The 16407-nt window shown below is 39.8% G+C and overlaps 1 protein-coding gene across 2 annotated transcripts; it reads right to left on the bottom strand.

Moving 5' to 3' along the window:
- Positions 1-3096: 3096 nt before the first annotated feature.
- nlrc3 (NLR family, CARD domain containing 3) lies at positions 3097-16387 on the bottom strand. 2 transcript variants are annotated; one of them, XM_078280050.1, is made up of 19 exons: positions 16178-16385; positions 14447-14614; positions 13204-13467; positions 11194-12940; positions 11015-11101; positions 10665-10748; positions 10305-10388; positions 10108-10191; positions 9914-9997; positions 9520-9603; positions 9342-9425; positions 8263-8346; positions 7777-7860; positions 7260-7343; positions 7020-7103; positions 6725-6808; positions 4445-4528; positions 3752-3835; positions 3097-3599 (listed from the first exon to the last, which is right to left on the bottom strand). In XM_078280050.1, the coding sequence occupies exons 2-19, from the start codon at positions 14568-14570 to the stop codon at positions 3509-3511; spliced, it is 3405 nt and encodes a 1134-aa protein (XP_078136176.1). In that variant the 5' UTR covers positions 14571-14614; positions 16178-16385; the 3' UTR covers positions 3097-3508. The 2 variants fall into 2 exon arrangements, with proteins under 2 accessions (XP_078136176.1, XP_078136177.1); XM_078280051.1 differs by lacking the exon at positions 7777-7860 and having other exon boundaries at positions 16178-16387.
- Positions 16388-16407: the final 20 nt, after the last annotated feature.

Below are 16407 nucleotides of genomic sequence, written 5' to 3'. Positions count from 1 at the left end.
TTACAATTGTCAACATGATCATTGACAGAGCTTGAAATAAAGATGGGTATAGAAGAGGCCTGAATAAGGGGGCGGCGCGTGTGTAACAGAGGGTAAGACCTGTGCACCAATCTGCATCAAATCCACTGCCATGCGTAAAGCCCCAAGAGTCTGAACATTTTGGCGGATCAAATCTCTAAAACTTTTACGGATTATAAATACGGCACTTGGATTCCACATCGTATCTGGAGAAGCTTGGAGAAAGTTAATTAAACCAGGAGCAAAGAAACTGAAATTATCATCATCAGGAGCATTAGAAGTCTATTGTTATAACTGTCTCGGGCAGGTGTTCTGTGTGCTGAATGATAAGATGTGTGAGGATACGTAGTGTTTTAAGGAAATTAAAGAGCATGCTGATCAGATCTGATTGATTGCTGTGTTTCTTCATGTCATGCTCACATTGTACCCACATTGGCTTCTAAGACACAAAAACTGTATTTAGACTCCGATCTTTGCAGTTATAATCTTCATTAATGTTGCTACAGCTGTTGATATATTGCACTCATAGCAAACAACTAATTATAACACTCAATCAAGAGTCATTATTTTTTTTAAGCGTTCTCTGTGTACCTTATGTTTTGTGACTGACCATGCAGCATCCTCCTTCACAAATTAAGTGCATGAAGCTTTAGTAGGGTGCTATTTGCTGCCTAACTGCTGATAAATGTTGTGTTATTTACACGTTAGCAATGAACGCAAAGCAGCGCTGTGCCTATGTGCTACCTCACAGAGCTGCTAGCATGGCTGTAAAGGAACACAATTAACCATCAAAAGTTAATAAGATTCAATAATAAAACGTAAATATAGATATGTGTATAAATCAGAGATTATGTTAAACAGTCATTTGTAAGGCCAACTGAAAAAATTAGACCTTTGATCTATAAGACAAACTTCACTGAGCTGGGTGATCTAAATCATTCTGCTAATTAAAAAGTGGTTGAATATCAAAATATTTGCCAAGAGAAGAGGCACATTGCTAACAACCAATTGCTTTTTAAATGTAAATTGTTTATTCAAAGATGTAGTACATAAATATAATCGTATAATCTATCCTGTCGATTTTCTTGGTGCATTGAGTCGTACGAGTATTTCTGGTATACAGCTGGTGCTAGGCAGACATAATAAATCAAATAGCAGACGCTAAAGTTATGAAGCCATTCCAGTCCTCATTAAAGTGCTCATATTATGCTCATTCTCAGGTTCATAATTATATATATATAGAGGTTATATCAGAATAGGTTTACATGGTTTAATTTTCAAAAAACACCATATTTTTGTCATACTGCACATTGCTGCAGCTCCTCTTTTCACCCTGTGTGTTGAGCTCTCTGTTTTAGCTATGGAGTGAGACATTGCACTTCTGTTCCATCTTTGTTGGGAGTCGCACATGCGCAGTAGCTAGGTAAGGACTACCAGCCAGTAGGAAGCAGAGTATAAGGGCGTGCCACGCTAGCAGCTAGGCGAGCATTATAACAAGGGGGTAAGCGTCTGTCACCAACCCGTAGCACCGAAAGCTTGTCACTAACATACAAATTAACTACTAACAAAAATCTACATCTAATGAAGTATTATCTGTGTATTGAAAGATCAGTGTCAGAGGACAAAAATAAAAAGAAACAATTTGATAGCCAATGGAGCCAAATGTATAATGCCCTCTAGAGCATGACTTTAGAACCCCCTTTATTATTTTACTTATTTGTGTGTGTGTGTGTGTGTGTGTGTGTGTGTGTGTGTGTGTGTGTGTGTGTGTGTGTGTGAGAGTGTGAGAGAGAGAGAGAGAGAGAGAGATCTGTGGTGAATGAGGACCAGCACTGTGAGGGTAAATGGGGACGGGGGTGGGAGAGGTGGGCGGATGGTAGGGTGGGTTGATATAATCAATATGTATTGAGGGAAGCATAGTATATAAAAAAATAGAGATGAAATTCTGACGAAACTCTGATTTTGATGAAATTTTGAAATCTGTCTTTATTGATTTATTTTCTTTTTGTTTATTTTTTTTATTTGTTGTTTCGGCTTTATTTGATGTAATTCTTGGAACCAAATTATGATGACCCACAGAAATTAATAAAAAAAAATAAAAAAACCTGTAGCTCCTCTAGCGCCATTTTCATGCTAACAAGCACTCACCCCCCGTTAGCATTCCATTGAGTGCCATTCATTTTGACGTCACTTTGACAGCGAATAACTTTACATTTGAAGTGTTTAAAGACTTTATTTGTCCATTGTTTATTTCTAAAGAAACACGACAATGTATAAAAGGCTCCATTACCTTGTATCTCACGTTATGGCTCCGTAGCAGACGTTTTTGTAAAAATAGGCTAACGATTGTGTCATAACCACGCGAGTTACTGTCGCATAGCAGAGGAATTACAGTATAGTACAGGAGAAGCTCGCAGGCAGTTTCGACTTATATTAGCTGTTTAAGTTTAATTACTAATGTTAACTAGCATTTTAGTTGGCAATAATTAGCCTGTGCCCATGTTATCTCCTTACGTATACCTACGCTCTCCGTCTCTGCAAGATTGGGAATGATTGAGATTTCTCTTGGCACAGCTACCAGAAGACTTACAACTTTCAGACAGGTTGCTCACGTCACATTTACGTCGTCTCTCTCAGTTGAAGGCTGTGCAGTAACGCTCAGCCCTCACTGGAAAAGTGCTTCTAATATCCTTCACTGGTCTCCGTCCAGAGCAACGGGATCTGTTGGTCCATTTCTATTTACTGTCTATGCTTATAACGTGTGTTACAAAGTGATGCACGTTCGTCACAGATGTAAAGGCTGGACTACAATAGAGCAGTTTGGAGCAGTTTGTGAACAGTGTTTTCAGTTGGAGATGGTAAGTACCTTTGGGGTGGACTTTGGGCTTTTTCATTTTGTAAACCTATAACATGCACAAAAAAGATATATAACACAATAAAGGAAAGGGGAAAAAGCCAAAAAGCATAATATGAGCACTTTAAATAATAGTGTTTATGAGTATTATGTCAGCAGCAGAATGACAGAACCGTAGACTTTTTTGACAAATGCCCTTGTAAAAACCCCAAGTGGAATAGAACTGCTGTGTGAATGTCCATTTTATTGCTATACACCAGATTCCTTCGTGCAAATAGAGCAAATGAACAGAATGTCATCTTAATTGGCAAATAAGAGAGATGAGGCTCCACTCTGTAATTATAGATACTGAGTGTATTTTACATAAAAATATAGTGTCACTCTAAATATCTTCACCCTTGTCAATTTCTTTTCTTCATCCCTTCTGGCAACTGCTACCTCAATAACGTCAAAATAAATATGTGAATATATCTTAATATATATACAGAGAACAGCTACAGAGTGATATTCAGCACCAACATACTGTACAGCTTTAACTAAATTGCATACACCTTTTCCTTATAATACATACAGCCTATACGGTTATCTCAATGTTACATGTGTGACTTTCCTCAGTAGGAACTGCTCTTTCCTTGTTCAGATGTCCACCACACAGCCCGGAGCGTCAGCTCTTATAGCATCAGATATGACCTTTGCTCCTGATTCTCCAATGCCATTTCCCTGCAAACTGCACACAACAAATGTCACTTTTTAATATGAGCAAAATGACATACACGGACACACACGCACAAACATACACATGCACATACAAAAAAGTGTACAGTATCATATATAACATAATATGTAATATATGAGACAGGTGTAGAAAAGAAAACTCACTTGATGTACGTCAATTGGTGGTTTCCCTTCAAGGCCGTTGCAATAAATATGGCTCCATCCATACCCAGAGAGTTCTCCTGCAGACTGATGATGCACACAGAGACAAAAAAAGGTTTTTCTTTAATCAAATGTCCAGTGATTTAAGTTTAAAGTTTTTATTTTTCAAATCCAAAGTGCTGGATTTGAAAGAATCAAACAGGAAGTCCAGCACATATGAATCCTAGAGGAGCTGCATTGCAGCAAGCTGGACCAACAGTTACTGTTAGTTAACAAACATGAATAATAAAGCGTGATTGTTGGTTGGGTAGATTAGTAAAACACAATGTTAGCTCACTGCTGTCAGCCTTGTAGGAGGCGCTGCCTTATGATCAGTGATAAAGTCCTTTGGCCAGATATACTTTATCTAAGAAGCTGAATCTTAATCAACAGACAAGACATTTGAATTAGGAGACTTCAAATTCACTTTACTAATTGAATTTCAGAAAATTCAGGTTTTTAAAATACGAGTGTGACAATCCCGCTCTGCATTTCTCTTCATGTAAACTGTGTCTTCATTGTATAAACTACATAAAGAAGGTTACTAATACTGTAGACTGTATGACAAAGGCAATGGCAGTTCTTATGCTGTCTAAATTGGCCAAATACTGACATATAGGTTCACATGGATCACGACAAACTCCAGTCAGGACTTACTTCAATGACTTGAGGCTTCTGTTGATTTTCAGTGCATTAGCCAGAGCCTTTGCTCCTTCCATCCCCACGGTGTTCCCACGTAGACTGAAACAGTGGAAGAAATGGGATATAATTAAGTACAGAACACAACAATTGTACATACATGGCAGTGTGTTAGCAGCATCAACATGAAAGAGAAAGGCAATAGGTTGTAAAGACAAAAAGGTGTCAGGGACACAAGTGAATACTGAGGAGGATTTTTATTAAAACAGATCTTTCTCTGGCTTCATGTCACTCCTTTTTAGCGTTGTTTTGACACAGTGAGCAATCTTAAAATTGGTTCTTCACCAAGAATGGGAAATTGACAGCTTTTTGCATAATGGAAATAATTGGAGAAGTTCACAAAGAGCTAAATTCCAACCCATTTTTCTGGCTCAGGTTTTGTTCTACCAGCATCCAGTTCACAATGTGTATCTTCATAGGTGTTTTTTTTTTTTTTTTTTTTTTACTGAAACTTGGTACTTTTTTTTTTTTTTGTCCATATTTTAAGCCTGTTCTTCTATGTTGGGTTGTTTAGTTTCCCCCCCAAATCAGTCTGTGTAATTATACAGACTGAGATACATTTCAATTTCAATTAAGTTGAGCTTTTCATAAAGACTGAAATAAAACCTCCGCGAGAAAATTGACGGGCCAAGGCAGACTCTCTATTATTGTTACAAGCATAGGACACTTTCTAGAAAACCAAAGTGTTGTGGCCGGGTTAGCTCAGTTGCTAGAGCAGGTGCACACATACAGAGGTTTACTCCTTGACGCAGCGGCCGTGGGTTCGACTCCAACCTGCGGCCCTTGCTGCATGTCATACCCCCTCTCTCTCCCCCCTTTCATGTATTCATCTGTCCGGTGGAAATAAATGCCCAAAAATAATATTTAAAAGAAAATCAAAGTGTTTATGAATAAAACAACCACACACAGATGTCTATTTTGGTTCATCTAGAAGATGAAATACCTGTTGAGTCAATGTACTTTGTCACACTGATTCAAAAATCATATAAAAATTCAATATGACCATAAAACAGTTGCCCACTGCCCACAGTGGTCTAATACACCCAGAGATGATAAAGGGATAGTAACCATGGTGTACACAAAATCTCTGACGACTGACAAATTTACATTGACTCAAAGTATCTATCATCATATTGTCTAACCCTAGTTGTGATATATTTATATTGAGGGATAAAATCACAGCAAATGTACATATCTCAACTACATGTGTTCTGGTTTATTGATTGACAGACAATCTGTGAGGGAAATTGTCTTTGATCGTGCTGTAATGAAATCACATCTGACCAGATGCATGTAATTAGGTTATATTCTCTTGTATTTGATCATGCTGAATCATTTATCAATGTAACCTTTGACTGAGTGAATCTTGACCTGATTGTATATGCTAAGGCTTTTCCCACCTGAATGTCATCAGACGATTCTCACCTCTGGCTGGTTAGACCCTTTGTCTTGAGAACAAAGGCATGCAATACGCTGATTGAAAGAAGGCACGCTGACCAGAGGGGTAGGACCAAGCCAAGGTATAAAGAGAGAGGGCACCTTTCCATCGCGTGTGCATATTACTTTTATCTTGTGTACCATGCTCTGAGCATTAAAAGTGTGACAATACTGTAAGATATTTTTGTGTTGTTCCTCATTGTCAGAGTGGGATAACAAAATGACCATGACACAATCAAACACTGACTGAATTGGTTCCAACCAGATCAATGCCAGGGCAGAAGTGTTGTAGAGCAACTGAGTGACTTTTTTTGTGCCTCACATTTGTTCAAACTAATTTGGTGGATAGTTTTCGTGCAAATGTGACAGTGTTTGCAGAATAGGAAAGCCAATTCTGTATTTCGTTGAAGGGATGTCTGCCTTAAGCGAACCCTTGTGGAGCTTTGCCAGACCACAACCAGACAAGTTCAATCGGGTGCTGACATTGTCAAATTCACATCTCTGACAGAGACGAATCACAAGCTATCACATCTATAATGCAGAGAAATGAGAGGGTAAATGTTTTTCAGACAGAAATAGAAGGAAGCAAGAAGAAAGGAGCTTCAAAAGGAGTTGATTGGTCCCATTCAAGCCAAATGATGCCATATTATACAGTACCTGAGATACAATAACTACTACAAAAATACTACTGAGGAGCAATATTGAGCTGAGCTGGCTTTAAATTGCTTGCTTCTTTTACACAATATGTGGCTGAGAATTTAAAAAAGGAACAGTTTCAAAGATGAGAGAGCTTGGACTCACTCTAATGTTTGCAGGGTTTGGTTAGTCATTAGAGCCTCTGCCATTGCAATGGCACCACTGGTGCTCGATGACACTCCCTGGAGACTAAAGAGATAGCACGCAAAAAATAGTGAACACATGGGAAAATAATAGAAAACAACTTATTGTCCCACACATAGAAAGATTTTGGTCAATCACAACTTTTAGGTTAATGTATGTGTATTATGTGTATGTGTTTAAAAACTGACTTCTGTCATTCATTTAAACTTAAAGACCAAAATTATGATCAATCATTGTACACAATTGTAATGCCAACCATAATGTACGCAGAGACACATTGGTTTTCAGGGCTTCTGCAAGAAAAATGACGCCTTCATTCCCAATAGCATTCTCCTGTAGACTGCGGCAAAAGACGGACACACAAACACAGACACAGTGACAACTGTAAATAACAATAGAACCCTGTGAATGAAATTCCACATAAGTGTTTAGCGGCTGATAAGACCACGATCAGTCGATGAAATCCTGTCTCTAATGACAGAACGTTTGGCCTTACTCCAAGAGCTGCATTGTGGCATTGGAGAGGAGTGCATGGGCCAGAGCTTTAGTGGCAGAGGACTTGATGAAATTCCACTGGAGACTGTAAAAAGAGAAAGGAAGGCACATTAGGGCCAACTTTGAGGCAAATACTGCATATGTTATTTATTATATGTCACATATGACAGTAAAATATGAATTATACCACCTTTAACAAGATAAAAGGGAAATTCTAATCAATCTAAACAGTTCTTATACATGCAATAAATAGCAATCCCCTAATGTTTTATATTCTGATTTCTTTCAAATGTTTAAAATCTCATTATACGTTACGAGTGCATAAGTTGTTTGCATTGAAAAGTTTGGGGAATCTTGAATGAAGGTTATCCCGATGCTACAGTAGTGGCTTATTTATTCTATTTTTTTACCATTATTGTGGAGCTCAGGAAATTTTCAAAGCGAGCGAAGCTGCCGATGCCTGAACTACTCGCAGGCTCAGGTGTGTGTGTCTATTTGTATTTAAAAGCCTCACTTACTGCAGAGAGGTGAGGCCTTGATTAAACTTGATTGCGCCTGCTATAGCTTGAACCCCTTCATCGTGCAACAGGTTGGCTGTGAGACTAGATATGAACGCACACAAAGAAACACAAACGTATACACAGTATAGTTATAGTCTAAACAGTTAGGTGTGACAGCGATGTGTGAAAATGCTTTGTAATTCAAAGTTTGTCAGTGCAACATGTCTGCTTTCAAGCAGATAAAAAATGTGGCTTTGAAGTTTGAAAAAACACTTAAATTTATTGCATAAAGGCAAACAACTGGGGGTCAATTAATGCCTTGATGTTCAGTTGTGAATATCGCCATACTTATTCAAATAACCACTGTGTTTATACAGTAATCTCATGGGATTTGCAGTTTGCCATCATACAATAGCCCTAAGTGACATTTTCTGAACAGTTGGATAGTTCTAGGCCTCTGTGGGGCATTAAACTACACACATGGCAATTAATGAGGTGACTCACTCAAGGTCCTGCAGAGAGTTGTTCTCATGGAGGGCATGAGCCATGTTCTTTGCTCCTTCCACCCCTATGGAGTTCTCCCTTAAACTTAAAAAAAAGAGATAAGAAATGACAGTTTTCCCAACAATCTCATATGCTTATTCACTTTTATTTGAGAGCTGGATGAAAAGATTGATACCACTCTAACGTTGCTGCAGTAAATACAAAGCTACACCCAGCAGCTGCTTAGCTTAGCATTGCATAAAGACTGGAAACAGGGGGAAACAGCGAGCCTGGCTATGCCCAACGGTAACAAAATCCCTACACCTCTAAAGCGCTAAAGCTAAGCTAACGTGCTGCTGTTCCAGAGGTAAGAAAACCTGAAAATAAACCTATAACATAAGGATGGTAATTTAATTTTCTTGTTTAATTTTTTTTTCTCATTATTTTTAGCTGTCTTTAATGAACACCATTTCCAATAAGCCCTAGACCATGGAAGGTTAAAGGTCACAAGCTCAACAAAAAAGGGGAGAAGCTGGTGGAACAAAGATTAGCCAGGATGTGACGTCAAGCCTCTATTTACTGGACAGATATGAGAGTGGTATCAATCCTCAAAGCGAATAATGTAGTTCCTAAATTGTCAAACTACTACTTAAAAGGAGTTGGCTGTGAACATCAGGGCTGTAGTCAAGCAGTCTTTGTCGAGTCCAAGACCAGGACTAGTCGAGACCGACTTCCAAAAAGGTTTGAATCCAAGTCAAGACCGAGTCCAAATGAGAGACAGTCAATACCGAGACAGAAAAAAGAATCCTCTTCAAGACCTCTCACTTACCTGTTCATAATTAATGTGATATGAGAGACAGTATATATTCTACTTTAAGATGATCATTTTGCTTTATTATTTGTAATAATCAAAAAGCAAGTGCAGAGTAACACACTATAGGATCAAAGTCAAGTCTGAGTCCGGACTCAAGTACTACAGCCCTGGTGAACATAGATCAGTCTAATAAGGTCTAATAAGGTTGACTCAGGTCAAGAAAACATGAGATGGTACTTTTTTTATAAAAGGATCAGCGTTGCCTTAGCCAAAGTTTAATACTTACTTCAAGGAGACGAGGCCACGGTTCAGCCTGAGTGCTTTGGTTAAGGCTGTCATCCCCCTGTTGCTGATTGAGTTACTCTGAAGTCTGCCAAAAGAAAGGTTAAACACAAATGTAATGTAAATTACTCGCAAGACACGATGTTAAAATGCATTAGCAGTAGACTTTTGAAGATACTGACTGAAGAGAGAGGAGCGTGTGGTTGACTGTCAAAGCCTCTGCCAGAGCGATTGCCCCTTTGTCCCCAAGCTGGTTGCTACAAAGACTGTAGGCAAAAACAAAAATAGACTGGACATATTAAAAACAGGTCAAATCATGAATCATGACGATTAGTACGTGACCCAATTACAGGCTCTGTAATACAAGGGTATTATTTATGCTATCTTAACATGAAAACCAATTAAGCAGCAAGTTAGTCAAATACACATAAACATAAATCTACAAAAACGTGTAAAGAACACAGAAAAAAAGAATAGTTTGTAGTCTTTAATCTACTGGGATAAATGTAAAAAATACAACACTGTATCATATTTACAAGATGGGTATGGTGAATGAATATATCAATGTAAGATTACATCAGCTTTGTGAGAGTCCGGTTCGTCTTCAGTGCCTCTGCAATCCTTTTGACTCCTCCCGCTCCAATCTTATTCTTCCGTATGCTGAATCAGTACATGAAATAAAAACGTACTCCGTGAGAGAGCGCACACACACACACACACACACACACACACACACACACACACACACAAAACAAGTGAAGGGCACTCACTTCAGAGACACCAGTTTGCGATTGCAGTGCAGTACTTCTGCAAGGGCCTGAGCACCTTCCTCCTCAATTGCGTTGTTCTGGAAGCTGAAGAGTGGTGGAAATTGAGCAATTGCACGAACTCAAAGTGTTCCACTTTCACTTTGTAGGATAATTTTGTGTATGAGCTAAAATCTATAGCAATTCATGTATATACTCACTTGATTGATACCAGGACTTGGTTCATTTTCAGAGCCTCTGCCAGGAACTTTGCACCTTTAGAGCCAATGTTGTTGTTCCGGAGACTAAATAAGAAATAGTTGGTTAGATGACATACAGAAGCATAATAGAAACATCAGGTAGTAATGCATATGCCTGTGAAATATGAGGACAAAGACTTGCAAAGAATTGCAGCAATGTGGTGACTTGGAGATAAGCACAAAATTGTGACTTTTATTTTCTTTAAGCTGCAGTACATGAAACAGAAATGTTATCTAATGAAATGCTCAATGTGCAGGAGAAGCACACCAGTTTCCTCTTCAAAAGGTTATGGCCAGTCAAAAGCATCAAACAAATCTCACTTGAGAGACGTTAGCGTCCGGTTTACCAAGAGGGCTCGACTCAGGGCTTTGGATCCTTTGTTGCTGATGGCATTCTCTGCCAAACTGAGTGGGTGAATAAAAGTGGTCACAATTACATGGTACAAAATATTACTGATAATCACAATCATCATCATCATCATCACTGCACCAATCCTCTTCTCTCTCTTACACCCTTGAAATCAACAAGACTGACAATAGTAATTAAAAAGTGTCACCATTTATGTGACCAATCAGGCAAGTTCAAGTTCAAGCTACAGCGGTTCAAAACTATAAGATCACTTCAAAATGTTCTTCATATGATGCTTGCCGAAAAGTAAGTGTGATCCCACCTTATCTTCTGGATATGGCAGTCTTTGGCGCTCAGGAGGCTTCCCAGCAACTCCATGACATCATCTTTGAAGTGATTATTCTCTAACCTGTGGAGTAGATAAGTTATAAGTAAAATCTCACCCTTCAATCTTTCTCCTGAGTGTAAGTTTATTGGGAGATGATGCTTTGGTGAGCTAACCTCAGATAGTTGCAGTACAGCAGCTGTGGGAGCAGACATTTCACTGTTGTGTAGTTCAGAGAGCCTGTTAGGTTGGTCTGTTCACTGCACTCTGGAGACACATGAAGGAGGTAGCCCAGCACAACACAGTGAGCCCGTGTTAATTTCCCTGCTAGGCTACCAAGCTGTAAATCTTCCTCAACACTCCGCAATAACTCTGTGTGTTGCAGCTCCTGTAAACAGTAAGCCAGATTAACTGCACGCAGGGACACCACTGTACCTCCGCTGACCAAGAGGCCTTGTAAAAACCCTGCTGCCCAAGCCTTCTGATTGCCATCATCTCTTCCAAGGGCCAGAAGCCCAGCGAGAGGTTTCTGTGCCATTGGGCACAGCAGGCCTGTCAGGAAGCGCACAAACACGTCCAAGTGCCCGTCTTCAGCTTGTTGTGAGTGCTGAAAGGCGCTTCTAAAGTGGTTCTGGAAACCGATCTTGGGCCAAGACATGGTGCTCTCTGAGAATAAGTCAAAGATGGCCCGCTTGGAGGAGATATGGTAAAAAGTAGCTGCAAGAAACTCTAGCAGAGACAAATGAGTGAACCGATATGTTGTGTATATGGCAGACTCCTCCCGAACAAGAACTCCAGCACCAAGACTGCACTGAGTTAACAGTAGATCTATCCCATAGGCCCTGAGGTCTTGCTCACTGAAGGTGTACTTGCGTTTAAGGAGCCCATAAAATGCCAGTCGTCCAAGGTTCCCCAGCAGTTTACGATTGCTCCCATGGAGCTGTTCCATTTTCACAGGCTCCCTGCCTCTTGGTTCACCTACTTCAGCCTTCATGGAACAAAAGTGAGCGTATAGCTCAGTACAAGTCCTTGGAAGGCTCTCTTGTGTTTCACTCTGCATGATGTACATCAGAGTATCAGCTACTATCCAGCAAATGCATGGTATGTAGCACATCACCATTAAGATTTTATGGGACTCCAAGTGCGCCCATATTTTACTGGCAAAATCCCTCTCAGAGAAGTGGTGGTTTAGGAAGAGCTGGATGTCCTTCGGGCTGAATCCTGGTATCTCAGTCACCCTGTCAACCAATCCTCCAGGGATGAGTGAGGCCACTCCTGGCCTGGAGGTCACCCACACTGCTACGTAAGGGAGCAGATTGCCCCGGATGATGTTAGTAACTAGGTCATCAATGGCCACTTCTTTCTTCGGGTCGCTGCAAGGAGCTGCATCAGAGAAATTTAAAGTGCAGCGGAATTCGTCCAAACCATCAAGTATGAGCAGTGTGCGGCAGGAGCTGCTCAGGACCAGACTGGGGTCTGTTAAATGAGGAAAAGCCATTTTCACCAGCCTCTCAACAGAGACTTTCTCCAGTGAGTTCAGCTCGCAAAAAGTGAAAGGCAGGACGTAGCTCACATCTGTGCAGATGGCCCCTTGGCTCCACTGTCTGATGAAGTGTCGGACCCAGGTTGTCTTGCCGATACCAGCCACCCCGAGTGTGAGGGAGACCCTGGGAGGTAAACTGACCCGGGTCAGGGGCTCCAAGAGTTTGGTCAGCCCCAGCTGTCTGAGATGATTTCTTTTCCTTCCTCGAGTCGCCCCCACCTGCATTAAGTCATGTTCTTTTTGCTGGATGTCGGAAAGTCCATCGACCAGAAGTAAGGTTCTTGAGAAGATGTTTAGTTTGGGGCAGCTGACTGAATCTCTGTCTCTGTACTGCTCATATCGCCGTAACAGCACCTCTTTGTGCTCCTTCCCCATGGAATCTGCAGAATAGCAAAAGGATTCAATGTATCTAGCGTTTTGAATCCCAAGAGTGATGCAAAGTGCTTTCCAAATAGTTACATTTACACACACATTCATACACTGAGCATCTCATCAGGAGCAGTTTGGGGCTCAATGTCTTGGTCAATGTCACGCTGTTAAGGAGATTCAGAAATCAAACCACCATCCCGGGTATTAGCGGGTGATCTTCACCCTTTAAAAGAATGACCAACACAGAGAGCAAATCCCATTTCAAGTTCCTTACCGTGGTTGATGATGAGCTGGGCCACCTGAGAATCTGAGCTCTCTATGAAGCCCTGGAGAGCATCAGAACCTTGAGTGTCCTTGCCAGTGACAATAGTTGTGAGCATGTTAAGCTGGTCCTGCAGCCGGCCCGCTTCTTTGATCTTGGTCTCATCAGCTGAACTCAGCACATCCACCTTTCTCAGGTGGGTTAACATCCCCTCCAGGAAGGAGGCTGTAATGAAGCGTTGCAGCTGGTCTTGATGCTTTTGGATCCAGCCAAGGTCTAAATCAAAACAGAGCACAGATACAACTCTTAAGAAATGATTACTGAGATGATCAAGTGATAATTAACTAAGACAATTTCTTAAAGGGGATTTTTCCATTCAATATTTGGTCTTTTTTAACGTGTTCTTTCCTAGTTCTTCTTTAGTTGCACAATGCGGTTGGTTGATTGGTTGGTAAACCATTTTGGTTCAGACAGAAATATTTCTATATATAACTATTGGATGGATTACAATGTAATTTTGTGCAGCCATTTGTGATCCCCAGAGGATGAATACTCTATAATATATATATATATAACTATAACTCAGGAAGAGCAATAGGAGGAGGATGTCGTGTGTACAAATGCCAATTGTTCTTTCTGTGAATTACAGCCTGAAACTTGCACCCATTTATTATTTATTGTTTTGTTTGAGTTAAAATAGTAGTAGATTTGTTGTGTAAATTAAGTTACAAATGTAAGTAAGGTAGTCAACTTAAACAAGTCACCAAAGTTGACTTCCATGCATGGGACACAAACACAGGTCTCCTGGGTGAAAGTCAGGTGTTTGTTTGATCCAGCCATCTGCGCCAACCTCTTACACACATACATATCTATGCACGCATACATGTATACACAAGCATGCACATGCATACATGCTCACCTTCACATACCCTCCTACACATTCTTACATTATGCATGTCAATGTATGTACGGTCATGCATATGTATGTATATGCTTGAGAGTATGCATTTATGTTCCAGTGCTTAGTACCGGGATGTATGTGCAAGTCAAGTCTTCGATTTTGGCCCAGCGGCTTCTTATAGTGACCACGAGCAGCCCTTATCTTGTCATGCTGCTTTTTCATGTCAATGTCAATAATTTGCCTAATCTTCACGGGTCTTTAGACCACGTTGGAAACGCAGATAACAATGGGCTTCCTTAAAAGTTGTTCCAAGAACTAAAACGTTCCTGAAACTTTGGGTCGAAGAGAGCTTACCTTCTGTTCCTGCTTGTGAAGAGACAGGGCACGATGTAGACTGAAGATCCACATAGCAGTCGTCCTGCCACATGATGCGTTTGCTTCGGTCCATGATAGAATCGTAATGTGCCTCCCTCTCCATGAGCAAGTTGGATAATTTCGGCCCTCAGACGTTCCAGTTTGTGTCTACACAATAAAAAACAGCATTACTTATGTGCAACTACCATAAACTGGGCATGATGTGCTGTGATGAAGGAAGATGAAGAAATGAGAGGCCTCGTTATCTTCCAAACACTTCTCAGTCTAATTAATTCTCCGAATGTGAATTTATATTGTGCATTAAGTCATGTAATACTGATTCAGTATGCCTGTAGCAACAAAACATGACTATGAAATAGCAGTGTACAGACCAATTTGTTCTAAAGCTTTTATTTTGTTCAAAGTTCTATTTTGAATTTCAGTGAGACACATTTGATAAACAGATGGCTATTTTTTAGCTTTCTGCATATGCACTGACAATCTTTATTCATTTACAAGATGCAATAGTCTTAACCAAAGCGCATTGTGGTTATGGCCATCAAGACATTTGACATCTCTTTGAAAGCCCTGTCTCTCATTTGCTAAATGTAATGCAGCCTTTTCAGAAATGTAGCATCAGGTCAGAGAACCATATTATAATATAATATTATATACAAATAATATTTGTAGCACAACAGATGTTAAGAATATATACATCTTCCTGAATAAAGCACTGTTGATGCCAGTAACATGAATTATGCTGGTAATTATATGATGTCACCAAACACAATGAACCAATAAGACAAATAAAGGTCACACTTTAACAAGTGTAATAGGGGACGTCAATAAAGATCTGTCCACACACCCACACCTACAAACGCACACTTCTGAGAAGAGGTCTAATCAGGTCAAGTAAGTGTGGGGGTAACTATGATTACTGATTGAGTGCCTTGGTTAATACGACATCTGAAACAGATTGTTTTTCTCTTAAAAGCTAAAGAAGTGCACAAACAAATCCTACTTTTTATTTATTTTTTGTCTTTTGCTAAGCCTACATTGTATTGCATCTTTTTAGGCCTATATTAAATGGGTTAATAAATAAGGTTTATTATTAGTATGATTTCATATCACAAACTGCAGTGAAAGTTCTGCAAACATACTTTTAAATTGTGTTTAAGGTTTCACTGAGACAAAACGACAAAAGGCAAATGCCTTCCTGTGTGGTTTGTTGCTGATCACGACTTCTCGCAAAGGAAACAGATTCAAAAACCCAGATGTACTCAAGATGGTGTTCCAGCTTCCGCTGTTGAGTATAGTCTTAATAGGCAAAACCACTTAATAACATACTGCTGTTATTGTAAAAATATGTTGGGGAGAGTGTTGCGGCCATGTTAAACACAACTAGCTAACACAACTCTGCAAAATTACAATATATAATTATCATCAGTAACAAGCAAAAACATTAGAAGCAGTATCATTTGCATGATGCAAATACACTGTGCAAGAAAAAAAGCCAGACTGATCAGTTTGTAAATTATTAATTAACACGTTAATTATGAGGTACCAGTATGGCATAGTATGGTAAAGTGAGTTGAAGATCTTATTTTATTTAATTTGTATTGACCTGGATACTCAGGGTCATGATGGAAAGTAAACATTGATGGCTGGAGTCACCTTCTGCAGCTATGAAGGGTAAAAATATAAAGTATACAAAAAGCTCATATATCTCACCTTGGACTTGTTGAAGTTGTCTGTAGGCATCAAGGGATGTAAAACACTGCCCACACAGATGTTTCATGCCGTAAAGCCACAATTCCCACGAAAGCAGGTGGAATCAAAGTTTGAATTTGAGGGGTCTCGAAAGAGTAAAAACCTAGTCGAGGACTAGCGAGCAAATTAAACGAGTCACAAATGCACAGCAGCGGAAATCATCACTGTTGCTGGAGATACCGTTTCCTGCT

The sequence above is a fragment of the Sander vitreus genome, chromosome 21, assembly GCF_031162955.1.
Source record: "Sander vitreus isolate 19-12246 chromosome 21, sanVit1, whole genome shotgun sequence".
NCBI classification, from domain to species: Eukaryota; Metazoa; Chordata; class Actinopteri; order Perciformes; family Percidae; genus Sander; species Sander vitreus.
The sequence above is the reverse complement of the archived record's forward strand: the minus strand, read 5'-3'. Positions and strand labels throughout refer to the sequence as shown.

Bases quoted from the DNA above. Each gene is read 5' to 3' on its own strand.
- nlrc3 (XM_078280050.1), bottom strand. From the start codon at position 14,570: ATGGAGAGGGAGGCACATTACGATTCTATCATGGACCGAAGCAAACGC. The intron at 11,102-11,193 runs GTTAGCTCACCA...TCTACTCCACAG, and splicing joins CTGTACTGCAACTATCTGAG to GTTAGAGAATAATCACTTCA. The intron at 8,347-9,341 runs GTAAGTATTAAA...CTTTTTTTTAAG, and splicing joins CGTGGCCTCGTCTCCTTGAA to TTTAAGGGAGAACTCCATAG.